The 19717-nt window shown below is 39.9% G+C and overlaps 2 protein-coding genes across 3 annotated transcripts; both read left to right on the plus strand.

Moving 5' to 3' along the window:
• The first annotated feature begins 551 nt into the window (after positions 1–551).
• On the plus strand, positions 552–10608 carry LOC308329114 (inverted formin-2-like). Of its 2 annotated transcripts, none has more exons than XM_080783323.1 (23): positions 552–614; positions 1455–1839; positions 2242–2357; positions 2527–2686; positions 3064–3097; positions 3349–3448; positions 4309–4396; positions 4692–4946; positions 5485–5627; positions 5735–5796; positions 5878–5980; positions 6085–6170; positions 6268–6368; positions 6543–6613; positions 6690–6797; positions 7045–7115; positions 7214–7382; positions 7486–7650; positions 7993–8083; positions 8249–8386; positions 9295–9441; positions 9704–9739; positions 10358–10608. In XM_080783323.1, the coding sequence occupies exons 1-22, from the start codon at positions 600–602 to the stop codon at positions 9736–9738; spliced, it is 2643 nt and encodes an 880-aa protein (XP_080639449.1). In that variant the 5' UTR covers positions 552–599; the 3' UTR covers position 9739; positions 10358–10608. The 2 variants fall into 2 exon arrangements, with proteins under 2 accessions (XP_080639449.1, XP_080639450.1); XM_080783324.1 differs by having other exon boundaries at positions 4749–4946.
• Positions 10609–11270: 662 nt separating this feature from the next.
• Positions 11271–17767, plus strand: adss1 (adenylosuccinate synthase 1). Its single transcript, XM_080784494.1, has 13 exons — positions 11271–11505; positions 12684–12786; positions 12906–12968; positions 13070–13120; positions 13595–13661; positions 13843–13950; positions 14063–14144; positions 14389–14515; positions 14677–14831; positions 15732–15856; positions 16166–16263; positions 16409–16558; positions 17383–17767. The coding sequence occupies exons 1-13, from the start codon at positions 11314–11316 to the stop codon at positions 17433–17435; spliced, it is 1374 nt and encodes a 457-aa protein (XP_080640620.1). The 5' UTR covers positions 11271–11313; the 3' UTR covers positions 17436–17767.
• The last annotated feature ends 1950 nt before the right edge of the window (positions 17768–19717 follow it).

Consider the following 19717-nt stretch of genomic DNA (forward strand, 5'->3'; position numbering starts at 1 on the left):
TCCTGCGATGGTTAAGAAGGGGAACCTAATATAATTCAGAAACCAAAAGTAATTAGTGTTCCTCATTCCACTATTTGTATGCTGGATTTAGGCAAATTACACATCATACCAATTGCTGCTTATTGCATTGTTATAGCCATGGGTGTTATATTTGTTCTCTAAAGAACCGCTACAGAACTGCTGAAGAACCAATATATTTATTTGTGTGGCTCATTAGGGAATATATAGACTGACCCCCTTTTCAACCACATCTAACAAGACAACAATATTACAGAGAATTCATTTGTGAAGAGATAAGAATGAGATAAGAAACATGTATTCTAATGGAAAATGTATTTGTCTTATCATGAATGACTTTGAGTTTGCAGAAATGGCAAAGAAACGGAACTTGGAAAGTCACGTTCCGACAATGAACCACCAGCTGACAATGAACTGAAAAGGAACTGAAATCTCCATGTGCGTGTCAGTGTCATACATGACTGGCCACACCCCATCCACCCCTTTTAAACTGCACATTTGAAAACATTTCTGATAAAGGTTGTTCGGGTGGATACAAGAAACTCCTCCATCTGAAACCAATTGGAAACATTTGGTTATTTATGGAAGTAGATCAGGTAAGGAGATGCCATCATCATTAATATCAGTAATGCTAATCTAGGATTAGGTTTGCCTTTTTTATTTTGATAATAACTATTCTTGGATATGGTTATGAAATTGCATCTTGTTTAAATATTTAGTGTTTATATAGCCTATTGTAGTTTTCTCCGCCAGATCAGACTGTCAAAGGTGGGAAGGCGTCAATGTGTGTTATAATTTGGGAAAATTAAATTAATTATTTGTGGCACTTTTTGCAAAACGTCCCTGCCCACAAACTTTGGAAGTCAGTAAGCCAAGAATAGAAAAGGAAATATCTGACTGATATAATACATCTTAAGCAGATGTATAGTTTGTGTGAGTTTTGGACAAATCTGTTGGAAATAGTACCAAAAGTGGTGTAAAATGGTGTAAAATCTAGTCAGGCACAAACGGATGGGGCGAGTTGTGTCATGATTCTAGGAATCCTGGGGGAAAACGTTAGTCTGTGCGACCTACATTTCAAGAGTTATAGGTACATGACAACGTACAACGTACAACGTCTGCGTCACACGCTGCCCTGAAAAGGCTGATTCTTACTACTTAAGTTGTCATACTCTGAGTCTGTGTGCAAAGTTTCACGCAGATCACTCCAGCGGTGCCAGATATTAGCTGTTCACAGACGGACTCGCAGATAACACAGGCCTTTAGCCATGCACCCACCCTGATGGAGATCATTGTAGTTCGTCTACAAAAACCAGCAAATTTACATATCAACCAAAACATTATTAACCAAGGAGTAAATGGTTAAAAGCAGGATATTTAATATTGCTCATATATTCTCACCTTGACAAACAACTCTCTCTCTCTTCCCTTTACAGTCAAATTTATCAACAATGTCATTGAGGACAGAACATTATCTGGGTTCCTCCCAGGACTCTGACAGCCAGCTAGAAGCCAACCTGGAGAATGCTGACCCAGAGCTGTGCATCAGGCTGCTGCAGGTCCCTTCTGTGGTCAACTACTCTGGGGTGAGGCGTCGCCTGGAGGGCAGTGACCAGACATGGATGATCCAGTTCCTGGAGCTGAGCGGTCTGGACCTCCTGTTGGAAGCACTGAGCCGTTTCTCTGGTCGGGGATGCTCTCGCTTTGCAGACCCTGACCTTCAGCTGACCTGCGTCAACTGTGTGCGAGCGGTCATGAACTCCTCGGCAGGCATCCACTTCATAGTGGAAAACGAGGGCTACATCCGCAAGCTCTCCCAAGGTTGGTCCATGACTGCATCTGTTGAGCAAATTGCAAATACAGTAACAGGCCATTATTATTATTATTGTTATTATTACCAGTAAGAAGGAAGATGCAGGTTTTCATAGTGTAAATTGCCTAGGATGATTCACGGGTGGGGATAGATGGTGCTTTGCCTGCTTTGGGTTGTAGGGCAAGGAATGGGTGCTGGCATGGAGGTACATTTTGTACTTTGTAAAAGTTTGAAAATGTAAATAGACGTACAAAAGATAATAACGACAATAAGAAACAGAAAACCTGAAGCAGGTTGGCCACTGTGAGGCCAAATGATTTGAATTAATTTAAGAATGAAGGGTACGATATGTTGTGGTTCATTAAACAGATGGGACCATATTAGTGATGTGTACCTGTGATGCTACACAGCCTTAGACACGTCCAACACTATGGTGAAGAAGCAGGTGTTTGAGCTGCTAGCTGCCCTCAGCATGTTCTCCTCAGATGGTTACCACCTGGCTCTGGATGCGCTCGACCATTACAAGGTAAGTAGTCTGGCCACCTGCAGAGGAGTCAACAGCCTCTTTCTTGACTACAACATTTGTGTGACCGATAAAAGCTTTATTGCTGCCCTCTTGTGTTGGACTATGTTAAGTCAGTCTCACTTCTCCACATGGATATTAAATTCATAAGGTGTCTGATTGTTCTCCTCAGGGTGTGAAGACCCAGCAGTATCGCTTCAGTGTGATCATGAATGAGATGCAGGCCACAGACAACGTGCCTTACATGGTCACCCTGCTCAGCGTTATCAATGCCCTCATCTTTGGGACAGACGACCTCAGGGAGAGAGATAAGATGAGAAAGGAGTTCATCGGTAGGCTGTGGCACCATCTGTCACTGGTTCTGTCTAAGAATAGATCTGATGGCCCCGTTCTCAATTAGGTTTCAAAACACCAACCTCACGTTTCCAGTAATGCATCTTTGTGGCCACTGGCCACATGACAAACTCTCTACATCCACCATGGAAATGGATGGACAGCATGCCAATCATTTTTCTCAAACACAAAAACATAACTTGTATATTTGCCTGAAGTAGGAAGAATTTTATCGTATGTTTATGGACATGATTATCCTTGCGAAGCCATTCAAAGAGATATCACTACCTGTACAATCTTGTAATTGGCCCCTCCCATTTGTTACTTATCAAACTCAGAAATGTTATTCATTTATTTATTTTTCATTGTCTTGCAGGGCTGAAATTTCTTGATATGGTCCTCAAATTTACGTAAGTATTCTCTCTGTGTTGGTTAAATCACTATTTCTATCGCAATACATTTCATTAAATTTATCATGTATACATTAAAAGATTACTTTTTAGACAGATATTCACTGCATTCTGTCTATTGTTGTTTAGACAACGGAAAGTTTGAGAAAATGTTCCCAAGTTGCTTTATTTTTATCAGTGGTATATTTCTGTCCTCTGAGCTCTGAAGCCTCCAAATGCCCAGCTGTAATCTATGCTTTCCTGGCTTTCAGTGACAAAAAGGATAAAGACTTAATTATTCAATGTGAAGCTTTTAAAGAGGCCAAGGCTACGGATGAGGATGAGCTGTTAAGGATCTATGGAGACAAGGAGGTAATTGTCATGGCCGTATCAAAATCGGGGTATTAATATATCATTAACTAATAAAACAGCACTTGTTGCCTAGAATAGATTCAGTGACAGTTTAATTTAGCTTGTAATGACCCAGGGATGGTTTGTGTGTGAGTGTGGGCCTCAACCATGCTTATAGCTTCCCTGGTAGTGGTACCCATGCTCTCAGAGTCGACTGTCCTCCTTTATTCAACTCTATAACGTGTCACTTTGTTTAGCTTTCAGTTTTAACACTGAAGATGTGGAGAAAAACTTAAACACAAACATTGTATCCAACAGGGGGAATAGGAAATCCAAATTCTCTTTCTGCATCCATGCTGTTTTAGAGTCTAAACTCAAAACAATCCCTTGATAGCCTATATCCAATGCCAACATGAACAGTCTCTCACACCATATTCATCTAGGGAGAAACTGCCTAAATTCTAGGTTTCTCCACTGTACTTATTTGCATGCAGGGTTCTGAAACGTACGTTCGTTTGTAACTCTATATAGAGCAATAAGAACTGACTTGAGAGTCTAGCGTGCATAGACATATGCCTACTGTGTAGACTATAGTTTCTGTAAATCTCTTCCCTGTTCATTTGTCACCCTCTGACCAACTAGGCTCAGCCCCACCATGAGATAATCTAAACTAGCCAATGGTAACTACTAACTTGATTTGACCATGACATTATTTAACTCAAGTGAGGTTGGAAAACACCACAGGTAAACACAGAGAGCATGTCACTTTATGACATGTGTGAAATTGAATCAGCTGTGTTTGCCCACCACCGATAATGTTTACATTATTGCATATTTACTGCTATTGGCATGATCCTCTTAATAAGCCTTCCATCCTACAGACGTCGCTGCATCTGGAGCCTAATCACTGTGACATCTGGCAGGCCCTGGAGGCTCCGGGTAACAGAACCATCCTGCTGGCCCAAGACTGTGAGTTTACACATGCATTTAGATGAATACAAACAGAAACCAGATTTGTATGTCTGTTCAATTTGTGTTTTTGTCGAGTAAAGTCATGGGTCATGATGTGTTCTCAATTCTCATGTGGTTCACAGTGAATATATATATTGGCTATTATTCACATGGTAGTGAGACGCTATAGTTTCCATCCCTGATTGTAATGTAGGGAAATGTAAATAGTCCCCGTGTGAACGTCAACGTCATTGAGAGGGGAAAGTCGTTTTTAAATTTGGTTTCTCTATGCCTTGCTTTTGGCCGGTTCCAGCTCAGATGGAATCCTCTGAGAAGATCAGGCAACGCTTGCTGTTGTTTTTATCCAAAGGCAAGAGTGAGGCAGGTCATGATGAGGTTGACGGCCAGCTGGTCAGGAAGACCATTCAGACAGAGCAGGTGGATGGACCTCCACCTCCACCCCCACTTCCAGGGGCCTGCCCAACAAGCTCTTGCCCAACAAAGGCAGGTCGACGCCCGGACAAAAAGATGAAGAAGTTCAACTGGCAAATGATTCCTACCATTTCTAGTGAGTGCAGGAAAGGAACCCTGTGCATTTTCTAAGATTAATTTTGAAATACTGTCAGGCCGCAGGCCGGATTGGACACTAGATGCACCGAAATCTTTACTGCAGTTTGGACATTATTGGAATTGCCTCCATCAGGCGAGGGAGACAACGGATATAGAAGTTAACGGAACAATTCACCCATTGTCAGCCTTATCTTCAATTAATTGGTCCTCACTAAAGCGCATTATAAGATGGCAACATTTCTGTCTACTCACTCTGCATCTCACTGCTAGGCATGTTTCTGAACCCAGGACACAGAGCAAGTAGACAGAAATGGTACCATCTTATAATAAGCATTCGTGAGGCCCAATTATATGATGATGGTCCTTTAGGGATTGTATAGCTTTAAACACAGATTTAAAATTAAAAATATATAATCAACAGTAGATTAATGCATTAAGAAAATAATCACTAGTTGCAGCCCTGGGGTGTGATATGAAAGGAGTCTGTATGAATCTATGAGAACATAAGCAGTTCTTCTCTTTGCACCTGGACACAGATCACTCCATGTGGGCGTTGGCTCAGAAGGTCCCTCCCCCTCTGCAGCCTGACTACAGCAGCATTGAGGAGCTGTTCTGTTTCCCAGTGAAAGAGCACAAAGACAGGGGGGCAGATCCTCCGGTCAAGAAGGAGTCTAAAAAGGTAGTCATCACTCAATGCAGTGCCTCAGAGCTGCAGCACTCCAATTTCAAAATGCGGAGTAATCAGTGATATGCTCTAAATATCTTCCCTTCATCCTTTTCTCCTAGACTTTCATTGATGATTTCACGAAAAACTTGAAACTGAACATATTTCTGAAGCAGTTCAAATGGTGAGATATTTTCCCAGTATTCCTTACGTCACCATGTTGTTCTGTCCCTAGCTGAGTATTTCGCTGCCCTTCTCCACCCAGCTCAAGTGAAGACTTGGTAGCTATGATCCAGAATGGGAATCGGAACCAGTTTGACGTGGAGATGCTTAAAGAGCTTCAAAAACTCCTTCCAGAACAACAGGAGGTTGGCACTACGAGCATGTTTGCATAACTTGGACAAAACATTCTCATCCATAATTTATTTTGCATTAACAAGTCAAATTGTGAATCACTTCTGCTTAAATGTAGATTGAAAAGCTGAAGTCATTTCAAGGAGAGAAAGACAATTTGGCTAATGTAGACCGCTTCTATGTCTCACTTCTCGCTGTCCCATGGTAAATGTTCTTAATTTTCATCCATCTGTCTTAAATTGAACGATTGTTTTCGTGCCTGTGGTCATCATCAGATGCATTTCCCTTCTTGCCTCTCCAGGTATGAGTTAAGAATTGATTGTATGCTCATGTGTGAAGAAACAGATTCAGTGATAGAGATGTTCAAACCTAAAGTCCAACTGGTGGAGGAAGCCTGCCAGTGTAAGTCAACAGTATTCTCTAATCATGTCATCATACATTTTCCATTGCTAACATCATGTTCACACTGAACCCCCTCTGATTATCATTAATAAATTATGAAAAATGTTAATTGAAAATTCCAGTCTGGAATCACCGTTTGAACATAAGCAATATACACAACCTATATTTTCACAGCCCTCATGGACAGCAATCTCTTGCCCAGTTTCTGCAGGCTTATCCTGGATGTGGGAAACTTCCTGAACTATGTAAGAAGTGCTCAATTAGATTTACTGACATTTCAACTGTGATCGTGATCTTAATATGATATCTGTCTACATCTAGGAAAGTCAAAAAAAGAATGCGGAAGGGTTCAAGCTCAGCTCTCTGCTCAAGCTCACTGAGACCAAAGCCAATGAGAGTGGCATCACACTGCTACATCACATCCTGGAGGTACATGATTCTTCAGAAACGCCAAAAATTTGTTAAAAATTAAACAACACATTTGCCTTTTTGACCATAATCCTACATCATTCTATTGTGAGGACAAAATCTGTCATGCAACTTCCCGATGTCTTCTGTGTGTTGAGGGTTCTGTGCCTTTCACAGGCACTAGAAATCTTTGCCAGCATTTAAATAGATATATGCCAGTGCTCATGAACGAAAATATTTCCACTTATATACTTGTCTTATTGTACAGAAAGCGGAGCAAAACCATCCAAAACTGTTGGAACTGCAAGATGATATTGAGAAATGTGAAGAAGCAGCGGGGTAACCTACTTTCCATCTACTCAGTTTATGTTTTAATTTTCTCAGTTTGTGGATCTGTAATTATGATTAAAAAGTAACTGTGCCACAATTGTATTCAGAGTTAAGCTGGAGTCTATCCAATCAGAGGCTAGTGACTCACAGAAAGGCCCTAAAGAGCCTAGTATAAAGGGAATAATTAGTGCCTTACTAAAACGACTGGAGGACACGGCCAAGAAGGTCTCCAACTCTGAAGAAGATGTGACAGAACAATATGAAAAAGTCATTGAGGTAAGTACAGATTTTCTCCACATTCCCTCCGTGGAGAAAATTGCACATTAAAAAAGCCATGGGAATCCTCATGTTTCCCAAACGTCCATTTCCTCTCCACTAGGAAAGCCTGCAGGCATGCAGAGATTTAGAGAAGAAGTTCTTGGAGATTGACAAAAAGAAACTTGAGCTGGCTGTGTACCTCTGTGAAGATGCTCATCAACTCTCCCTGGAGGAGCTCTTTGGAACTATGAGGACTTTCCGGAGACTCTTCATCAAGGCCTTGAAGGTTAGCAAGCTTGCATGTGCCAACCCATTGTCAACAAGACACTTCAAAGTGCTTTACACAAAACATTAAGACAAATTGCAAAAGAATCAAATAAAGAGCAGAGCAAGAAATTAATCAATAACCTCAATAAAAGGTGACATGAAGGTCTTCAGCTTTGATATAAAGCAATTTGTTCCACATACAGTACGTGCATAAAAAACTGAAAGCTGTTTCTTCACATTTAGTGTTGACTCTGGGTTCAGAAAGAAGACAATGTGAGAGCTTTGGAATGGATGGTTCACAAACATCAGTGTATAGAAAGTGATTTCAGTGATTACATCATGTTTATTCTCCCACGCCCAGGAAAACAAAACCAGAATAAAACAAGCAGACAAGGTGGAGAAGAGAAATAAACAACTGACAGAAAGACCGAACGGAGAGAATTTAAAAATAAGTGAGCGCTCTCTCTCTCTCTCTCTCTCTCTCTCTCTCACTCACTCACTCTCTCTCTCTGTGTGTCTGTCTCTCTGTTGTCCTTGCACTGCTCCGCACGAGAAACAAATACATTCATTTGAATTAAAGTATTTATCTTAATCCCTCTGCCCTCTGTCCCCATCAGTTAAAAGAGGCATCCTGCCACAAAACGATCGCATCATCGACCATCTCTGGGCAGGTCTCAGGAAGGGTGTCCCCCTGAGTATGACACGTCCCGGGTGTGATTTGGAAAGACTCCTCTCTAGTGATACTGGCCCATCTGGTAAGGACAAGAGCTCGTGGCTTCCATCCACAACTCCTACATAGCTTCACAAACTCAACTGTAAAGCCTGTATGCGTCAACAACAATGTATTTATTTTTTCAGTTGAAAATGCATTCTTATGGGGTGCCCGCTGGCCTAGTGGTCCACATGCCACATATAGGCTCTGGCCTGACAGCGTGTTGCGTGTTCGAGTCCCGTTCATGACAACCTTTGCTGCATGCATGTCTCTCCCCCTCTCTCCCTCTTTCCTGTCCGTCTTCACTGTAACTATCAATAATAGCAGAATCATAAATTAGGCGTTAGAGTTACAATCCTTACATTTTATGTCTATTCTATTTTATGTCTCTTCTGGTGGAGACAGATAATTGCAAGAATGAACTAGAAATGCACTCTGTCGAGGTGCAGACTTGCGCCTTGCACACACGTAGGCCATACATGGCCTACTTATGCGCAAGCAGAGCACGCAAGTACTGCTACTAACTATAATGTCTATTACAATGCTGTTCTAAATCCTTTAGACCCGTTATTGACCTTATACATACCTTGAAGCGTACCTTAGTTACGTCACCATCAACAGCCAATAAGAGAACACCATTCTTACCGTCATGCGTACATGTATAGGCCTACATGTATACATACGTGCGGTACGTACGGTACATTACCTTTTACCCACCCAACATTGAAACATATCTTAATTACGTCACCATCAACAGCCAATTATAACCATGCATACCATTATACATACCACTTACGGTACTTGCGCGCTCTGCTTGCGCAAGTAACTACAATAAAGCGGCACATCTAGGGTTATTGTATTATTATTGCATACTCTACCATATAAAGTAGCCTAGATTGGTTAAAACTACTATCTGTCATTGTGGGAATCCCTGTGGCTGCTGTGCTGTAGACATGGATGAAGAGGAGGGTGATGAAGGCACTTTAAAGGAAAGGGTGGAGGAAGCAGTTCCTGTAGAACAGAAGGAGGCTACAGAAGAACAGGATGTAGTTGTGAGCGGGGCACCCTCAGACCCCAAAGGCAATGATACAGCAGTCGGTAAGATCACCTTTGTAATGCTAGTCTCTTCTTGGTGTGTTTTATACAGAAGTCCTTCATTGGTTTTGTGTTTTCATTGCATTTTATTTTATGCATTTGTATTTTACATTTGCTGTACACATTATTATACACTGATTGGTGTTTTTGTGAAATCAGTGTGCCGAAAACAGTTTTGTTTGCTATCAAATATATATAAAACCCTCACCACATGAGTCAACTCATTTCATGTTGTCTTTTCCATTTTGTCTCTCTGAAACACAAGGTGACAGTGGAGACTGCTGCTGCATGTTACTGTGAGGTAGGTCATATGCAGTGGCCAGTGGTGAAAAAAGTATACTCACATTCTTCTTTACTTAAGTAAAAGTATCAATACTGCAATTTAGAAATACCCTGTTACAAGTAAAAGTCCGGAATTCAAGTAGGCCTACAAAGGTATTGGTATCAAAATGTGCTTAAAGTACCAAAAGTGTATACAATTTATAAAAACAATCTTTGAGAATAGAACATCTAAAGCTCACAATGAGTTGCATCGTGAGTCGCGATGCATTGTGAGCTTGTAGATTGGCTATTTTCAAATGGCCAAAATGTATATCAGCCTGAAGGTTTTCTAATAATAATAAAAATCTACAAAGTAACTAGTAGGTTTAGTGGATGGTTTTAGTGGAGTAAAAGTACAATGTTTTCCTCTCAGATGTAGTGGAGTAGAAGTAAAAGTACTTAAATTTGGAAATACTCCAGTAAAGTAAAACAAATAAGCCTCAAAATTGTACTTAAGTAGCCTACAGTATTTCAGTAAATTGTATAGAGACGCATGTGTTAAAAAATGTTACTGTGAGGTAGGTCATTATGTGTTGGTCTAACTCTTCGTTGTGCTAAAAAAAAACCAAAATGTATCTAACTCCATGTTTTCTTACAGAGTTTTTCAACTTGAACGGAAGAATTCAAGAGGGTTGTCTTTTTCGTGCTTTGTCAGTTTTCTGTGCCCTTATTTTGTAACCACATACAGTAAATTTGGACTTTAATCTACTAACAAATGCAGTCATGTGCTCCCTGAAAAAGGTATCTGGCTCCACTGAAAGATATATGCCCTAATATGAAATATAACATTATTTTAACTTAATATTAATTAAAATAATTAAGCAAGCAATATTTGTTTGATTTTACATGGAACTCTAAAGGTGTTGATTTTTTTATTTGAAAATGTTGACCTTTATACATTCTATTTCATTATATTATTATTATTATTATTATTATTATTATTATTAGTAGTAGTAGTCATCGTAGTAGTAGTAGTAGTAGTAGTAGGCTATAGCTAATACTAGGCCTATTTATTTCAAGAGGAAAAAGGAACACAGAGGAGTGCTGGTCTTTATGAAGAAATATAACTCTTAATAGCCTATATTGTATTAGCCTATATGAAGAGGTTGAATATATTTCGATTTTTGCTTCATAGGATGTGATATTTTAATACGGCTGATTTTAAATAAAATAAAACGTATCAATATATTTTTATATTAAAATAGACTAATACGATGTGGCACACCAGTTGCTCTTTATATTATAACAAATTGTGATGTTTTAACATGTCAATAAAAAGTGAGTTTATGATGAACTGATTTTTTTGTTGGTATCCCTTTTAGCATTTTGTGGTTATCTAGTAGTAGTAGCATATCAACGTTTGATCTTTCTGTGGTTAGTGGTTACACGTACGCGTACTAGATACGCGCCACCAGTCCAGACCATGGGGACAGTTACGTTACGCACTGCACGTCTGGCGCTGACATCACGGGATAGCCTCTTAAGTTACCGATATGGAATTGCTATGCATGGAAAAAATCTAGTCTTCTTCAGACGACTGCCTGGGCCACCATCATGTCGTTCTCCTGGTCGTCAAAAGACCACAAAAGTTATACGAACGCACCTACCGGCACAGGGACGAAGCGACCACGGAATGACACAGGGAACAAAGTAACCGTAGTGCTCGGCGCGCAATGGGGTGATGAAGGCAAAGGAAAGGTGGTCGATATGCTGGCGACTGAAGCTGACTTGGTTTGCAGATGTCAGGTAGGCCTATTAAACCTACGATTTAATCTCAAAATGCACACGTTTGGCCTTATATTGTTACCGGGGGGACATATTGTGTTTCGCCAAGTATTCTGCGCTCAATCACATTTAAATGTCATCACTACACATACTATAGTATGCCCGCTAGTGCAACAGGTGCGAGAGAGCTCTTAGATTTAGTGGGGACCGACTACTGTAACTTGTTTCTATTTGATTGTTTCTGTTGTTGTGGTAGGCTGTTAGTTAGTGTAACTTGTTCATTCTTACATTAATGAAAGAACACCTTTGGACTTTTACACCAGACTTCAAATTACTTGATATGGGATGTGTTGGGATGCATAGCCTAATTTGTCCATTTTTAGCTGTTGTGCATGTAACATGAGCAGGTTGAACTTGAGCTTTCTCTCAGAGGAGTCTACAAACTCAACAGGGCAAACATAATTTACTGGCTGAACGATTCAGCTGTGCAAAATAACTAAGGCTACACGGCTACACCCACCAACCAACAGTGGGTATTTCTAAAATGACTCTTAGGGTAAACAGTATTAAAATTGTCTTGCACCTAAACCCTTAAAATGGTCCTGTTTCTTTTCAATCACAGGAGGAGTTACATAATATTCTACTCAGAAACCAGTCCTAACCTGGATAGTGTGAAACCACTGCACAGTTGCTGTGTTGTATTCTCAACACTGACAGCTAGCACTGCGATATGGGGGCTTGGTCACCCCACCCGCTGAGCATGTGCGAGGTCACATTCTCAGGGTGACTTGACATGTGAGAAGGCCAGCTCTTAGCCAGAGGGCACAGAACGGAGGATACACCATGCACCAGCCAAGTCTGTTAAAATAGGACCTGGGGGGACATGTTGTATTAGGAAGAGGGTAGTTTTCAGATGTTTATTACCCACTCACTAAAATAAGATTATATTCACTGTATTGTATCCCAATTTTTTTGTTGTGCCTTTAATGTCACTGAGAGTTCCATTTGTCTTTTGGAGTGACAGGCCTGCAAGGATCCATTTGGTTCCTATAACTCTCATTTTGCTGAGAACACCCTGGCTGGAGCCGACTTCAGCACGTTGAGAACCAGCTATACGAAATTACAATGTTTGTAAAACTATCAGACTATCAGAGTTTGCTCACACACAGCACATGTGCTGTACCTATTCTGATTTGTAGGGGGGTAACAATGCCGGTCACACAGTGGTAGTGGATGGCAAGGAATATGATTTCCACCTTCTCCCCAGTGGAATCATCAACAGCAAGAGCATATCTCTCATTGGTAAGGGCCTCAATAATATTGTCTGCAGCGGTCAGTACAGTGCATATCTTTGTACTGTCAACATATTAATCACACAGTTGCAAGTCTTGACTGCAGTTAACCTCTGTCTGCTCTCTAAGGTAACGGTGTGGTCATACATTTACCTGGCCTGTTTGAGGAAGGCGACAAGAATGAAAAGAAAGGTAATTTGTCCAAAAACAACTGGACTTTAACATAACGGTCACTGTAAAGATAAGACTGACGTCAGTTCACATGCTACTTGTTTGCTTTTCTCTTACTACAGGTCTCAAAGGCTGGGATAAGAGACTGGTTGTCTCTGACAGAGCTCATCTTGGTATGTATACACACAGTATCCAGTGGTGTAAAGTAACTTTACACCACTTACATTTACTCAAGTACTCTAAGTACAATTCTGAGGTAGTTTTCAGTACTAGAGGCAAATATATGCTTTTAATCCACTACATTTACTAGTTAGGCCTACTTTGTAGATTTTGATTATTATTACAAACAACAAACAAAACATACATTAACCACTTCAACCCTATATAAAGTATAATATACAATTTGGCCATTTGAAAATAGTGGATCTACAAGCTCACATTGTGAGCTTTTAGATCTGTTATTTTCAAAAGATTTTTGTACATTTTATACATTTGAAAACTTGTGAACTGGGACATTCTGCATAATTAATACTTTCTACTTTTTGTCTCCTGCGTAACAAAGCCCTGGTTGTTGATTTAGCTCTGAGATACTCACTCTCAGCAATGTTAAATGCTATAACGGTTAAACCAGCATTTTTCTGTGTCAGTGTTTGATTTCCACCAGGTTGTCGATGGTTTGCAGGAGACCCAGAGGCAAGCACAGGAAGGAAAAGGGTAAGGGTATAAGAAAGACAATGGCAATACAAATAAAAGCGTGTGTGTGTGTGTGTGTGTGTGTGTGTGTGTGTGTGTGTGTGTGTGTGTGTGTGTGTGTGTGCGCGCGCGCGCGTGCACGCGTGTACCAGATCATCCAGATGAGATTTAAAGTCATATCTGTTCGTTTTTTGTTTCTCAGCATTGGAACAACCAAGAAGGGAATTGGTCCCACTTATTCCAGCAAAGCATCTCGCACTGGCCTTCGTGTGTGCGACCTTCTGGGTGACTTCAAGGATTTTTCTGCCAGGTAGGCATGATGGTAAACATTCATAGAATAATCACCCTTGTCCATGCGCAAACAGTCGCAAAACAGTGTGATTCACGAGTGTATCCGTTCGTGAATCTGTAAATCCTTTCAGATTCAAGAACCTTGTCCAGCAATATCAGTCCATGTATCCAACTTTGACAGTTGACGTTGAGGACCAGCTGAAAAAGCTCCAGGTACATACTGCAGAAATTGATATGATGAAATCCGTTCTTAACCAGAGTCCCCCTACAGTACACCAAGTCTTTTACCCTCTACACCAAATGTCCTTGCTGAAAATTACACGGCTCAACGCAACACGCTGTGAGCTTGTAGGCCTGCTATTTTCTCCTAATGTTCAGCTGTTATGTCATGCCTAGAATAGGAATGCTGGGGTTCATGTGGTCATGAATTGGGCTGCTGTATTTCTGTCTTCTGCAGGAGTACGGTGAGAGATTGCGGCCAATGGTGAAAGATGGGGTCTATTACATGTATGAAGCTCTTCATGGAAGTCCAAAGAAAATTCTTGTTGAAGGGGCCAATGCTGCTCTCCTTGACATTGACTTTGGTAAGGCTTTTCAGTGATAAAAACGGATCTTGATTTGTATGTGTGTGTGTATATATATTTATATATATATATATATATATAATTCATTTTTTCTTTTTTTTACTTTAAGTTATATGAAATGGCATTTGAGCTGTTGTTATCTATATCCTCCCTCTCGACAGGCACATATCCTTTTGTGACATCGTCAAACTGCACCGTGGGTGGGGCATGCACTGGTCTCGGCATCCCTCCTATGAACATCGGTGATGTATTTGGTGTATCAAAGGCCTACACTACCAGGGTCGGAATTGGAGCCTTCCCCACAGAGCAACTCAATGTAGGAGCTCACTACACTGACTTTATACATTACACTTAATCCTCAAGTCACCATTGAACATATAGGAATTGACCTATATGAAATCGAAGCTGAACTGCGGTACAATCTTGGTTTGTATATCTGGGCATGATATATGAGTCCAGATGTGCTCTGTGAGCGAGAAAGTTGTGATTCCATTCACTCTCATTGTATAGTGACAGGACTCACACTTTAAGTAGGCTACATAAGCAAATGCAAAAAAAAAAACAGATACTACCAATATTAAAAAGAGAATCCTGGTACAATTTCTAATTATTTGGGGAAGGAGAAATGACTCTATTCATGTTATGTATATTATCCTTGACAAACGTTCTGTAATCTAATCCAAATTGATAAATCCCCAATATTGGTGTTTATATGTTAAAAGTCTGATTTGTATAGCTTTTTTTCTTTGCTTTTTTTACAATGTAAATGCAATTACAGAGCACAGTAACAACAGATAAAGATGATGGACAATATTTGGACTGATATAATACCCAGGTAGTTACACAACCCAAGGTTATATCACAGCCAGCATCACCTCAAATCTCTTCATTGCTCATGTGATCTTTCTGTTGAATGATAAATCATGTGACTGTACTGTATATTATGTATGTTTGCCATCATGTGATTCAGAGGAGCTGTCAGATTTTGTGAGACACATGCTCAAGCATTCTTTACCTCCTACGCAGATCACATGTTCGCACGGATAAATTTAGTACCAGAGTTCAAGATACCGTAGGTCAACTGTTTTGACTTGGGCTCAGTCAGCTCACGTGAGAGCTGGCCAGAGTAGTAGTAGCATGCTTTTTACGTATTGTTGTGAATGTATTGGTTACATAATAAAATATTTGTAGTGATTATTTGATAACCTTTCTGTAGGCGGTAGGTGAGCTTCTGCAGACAAGGGGACATGAGATTGGCGTCACCACAGGACGGAAGCGTCGCTGTGGCTGGTTGGACCTGGTCATCCTCAAATATGCCCACATGATCAATGGCTTCACCGCGTAAGTGGATAGAGCGTATGGGATGGGCTGTGTGTGATCAAATCCAATAAAAACATGTCTCTTTATTATGACAGACCCTTTCCCCTGATTTATACTTGGTTGTGCACCAACATTTGCACTGAGATACGTTGTGAGCTTGCTAATTTCTTTCTGTGTGCTGCACTGACGTACAACTGAGTATAAATCAGTCTTTAGAGTTCTTTGGTACTGACTTTTTCCACATATTTGTAAATCAATTTAATAAGAGCGAGTAAGCATGTAGATTAATACATACTGTACACATTAACAGCATTGTAACTTCTCCTATAGCATTGCTTTGACAAAACTTGACATTCTGGATGTGCTGGATGAAATCAAAGTTGGAGTTTCCTACAAAATCGCCGGCAAACGAGTTCCCCATTTCCCAGGTATGTGAACAGAAGAAAGCTAGGGAAAACTTTGCTGCCTACTGTGATTGCAGAAAACGCCTGTGTTTGTGCAAGATAGCCTATTTTCATTGATTGATTGATTGATTGATTGATTGATTGATTGATTGATTTCATTGCTCCATAGCCAACATGGAGGTTTTGCACAAAGTAGAGGTGGAGTATGAAACTTTCCCGGGCTGGAAAACGGACACAGCTGCAGCCAGGAAGTGGAGCGACCTTCCACCAAAGGCTCAGAACTTCATCCGCTTCATTGAGAACCACATTGGAGTTCCAAGTAAGTGTGATCATTGTGATGCAACAGAAGGTAGGTTTAGATATGTGATCTTACCTACTGACAGTACTCAATTGTTTTACTAAAGTAAAAGTACCAACACTGCAATTCCAAGTATGGAATTGAAAAAAGTACTAAAAGTAAAAGTACTCATATTGCAGAATTCGCCATTTCACAAGTTGAAAATGTGTACAAAATCTATTGAAAATCTATTGAAAAAACGTAAGTACTTAAGTAAAAGTACTAACTTAGTTAGTTAGACATTACACAAAGCCTGAACAGAACAGTTCAAGGCTCAATGGACCAGAATGCATAATAGTTGAGAAAGGCCCAAGATTCAATAGACTGTATTTGCCATGTATACAACTATACATAATGTATACATGGCGCTGTGAAATGTGGTTTTATAAATATTTTGCAAATGAAAAGTACTAATAAGAGCTTGTGAATAAATAATAACTAAATTAGTAACATTGGAAAACAGGTTATATATTTATTTTTCCATTTCCTGACTAGTAGCGCTTTTGGACATGGTTTGTACCTGACAGCGATGATATATAGAATTGCACCCTCCTTGGGTTACTCAATCATTTTGTTATGTTGCAAACTAATAGAAAAATATAGATTTTTCCTTATTTTTTTCTTAAGAGTGATATGTTATATATTGCGGCACCACTGCCTGTAGGCCTTTTTATTTGACCCCAAAAATACTATAGGAGACCATGACCATCTATAGATCTTATAGTGACATTTCTGAAATGTCCAGTAGATGGCACTATTTGATCAGTTATGTTGGTTGCTGATGCTTTTCTTTCCTCTGCCTCTAGTCAAGTGGGTCGGTGTTGGAAAATCCAGGGAGTGCATGATCCAGATGTTCTAATCAATGGACTCGGGAGATACTCTCACCTGGCCTTGGTGGAAGCACAGAGGATTTTGAATGATTCTACACCTTTTCAATATATAAATCTAGAACTGTTGAACACATACTGAATTCATATTGCCTGTGAACCTATTAGTTTTGTAACCCTGCCAGTGAAACAGAATTAGTATGACATCATATTATGAGGCCATCGTCATCGATCTACTGTGCAAAAATGGTAATAATACCAGGAAGATTATGCACACTGGTTTGATTTTCACAGATGACTACAACTTAAGCTGTTTGTGTTTGGACTGTCTGCCTACAAAATAAACATGATGGCGTCATAGACACTATGGCAGTTTTATTTATGATGTGTTTTCAGATAAGACTTGACTGATATGAGAGAGAGAGAGAGAGAGAGAGAGAGAGAGAGAGAGAGAGAGAGTACTGTATGAAGACATTGATTGAACGAAACATCACTGAGCACTGGCAATTAAAATGTAAGGCACTTCTAGTCTTGCATTGCATGCTTGCATTATTTACAAAAATAATAATAATGTATATGTTTATTTATTGATTGAATACTTATATGTTTATTGGTAGCAGGTTTCAACTATTTAAGTTTAGTTTGAACATACCATTTTTTTCTTCCATTTTCTCCCTCACCCCATCCCTCCCCCCACAGTTATCGTCATCATTAAAACAATATATTTAAAAAAAATAACAATAATAATTGAGTATACAGACAAACAAAAACAACAAAAAAGTCCAGTCCAATCAAACAACCATGCATAATTGACCACGTGTAAACAATAGGACACAAAAAATAATTTAAACACAGATGACAAAAACAATAGGCTATAAATAACAAAAAAATCATAATAATTACAATTATGAGTTGGGTTATTCGAGTTCAAGAGATAGTCACAAGTTATGTTAGAAAAGATTGCGGAATGTCATACATCACCCCCTATAAATGATATACTCCTTTATAGACAATTCTATCATTATGAGAAAGCAAAAACAAACAGATTGGTTACTTTATTAACAGTTTGCAAAAGGTGCAGTGGTACAGAGTTATACAATACCAGGGATAACAAATCCCTGGTCAGGTGGCTTGTTTAATTGTTTCCATTGTGGTCCTATGCATTCAATTCACCAAGACAGAAAGATCAGTAGCCCTACTGTACAAACAATACTATATTTAAAATATGTATCGTTTTATATGTTTAATATGTATATAATATGTATTCGGATTTCTGACACTTTCCCATTTGCAAATCTGAGGTTTTTTCATGTTATTTACTAGAATTTCGTGCGCGCTACGCGCGCACTCATCCCAGAGCGACTTTGCCACGCACTATGGGAAGAAATAAATGGCGGGAGTTGACTCCACATGTAGTAACGAATGGGTTATTGGAAATGTACCATTGTTTTGTCCTGAATATTTCCACAGCCTAAGTACTAAAGGATTGTGACTGTGGGACAGACATACAGTCTGACATACAATAGGCTACACGTGTGCACAGTGAATAAACAATGACCTATATGCCCAGAGTTCTTAAATTAACATAGTTGGATTTTAACAGAAAGACAATGCCATAAATCAGTCAAAGTAAGTGACAGACTCAACAGTAGCACACAGCATGCAAGGCAGCGATGCATGCATGCAAACATGTTTGTCCAGCTGAGATTTAGTGTCTCCATCTCTCTGTGGAAGAGGTTGCACATGACCTGTACGGCCACACTGAGGCGCTCCAACACAAACACAGACACAAAACAACACCACGCTGTTTGTCCAGTTGACCCAAATCAACACCAATACCTAGCCTGTTTGTCCAAAACACAGTATCTGCTGGCCACGTGTCTACTTCGCCACAACCTAATGTTAGTAACAAATGTAGGGGAGAGCCGCCAAGGTTGTAACGCTTCACGGTTGTAACATGGACGTTATATCTTGATTGGTCAACGCCACCATGACGCCATCGCGTCAGTATGTGTACAGCAACGTACTCTACGTGGCCAGGAGTTTGAAGTTTGAAGTGTTTACCTTCAAAATGCGTCTAATTTTACACCTGGAGTATATGTGTGGTACAATTTTTGTCTTTGGTGTTGGTGAATAAAAATCCACATGGATGTGTTCATGCTTATGTTCTTCATTAGTTTGCATCGTGTTTAGACGGAATTCACGTTCATTCTGGTCTGTAAGCAACTGCAAAGAAAACTTGCAAAAGCGGGTCATTTGTAACATGTGTTACAAATGGTCCGCTTCCATTCAATGCCATTATATGTAATATTTA

Source organism: Protomyctophum bolini, assembly GCF_963924005.1.
Source record: "Protomyctophum bolini genome assembly, chromosome: 15".
Taxonomy (NCBI): domain Eukaryota; kingdom Metazoa; phylum Chordata; class Actinopteri; order Myctophiformes; family Myctophidae; genus Protomyctophum; species Protomyctophum bolini.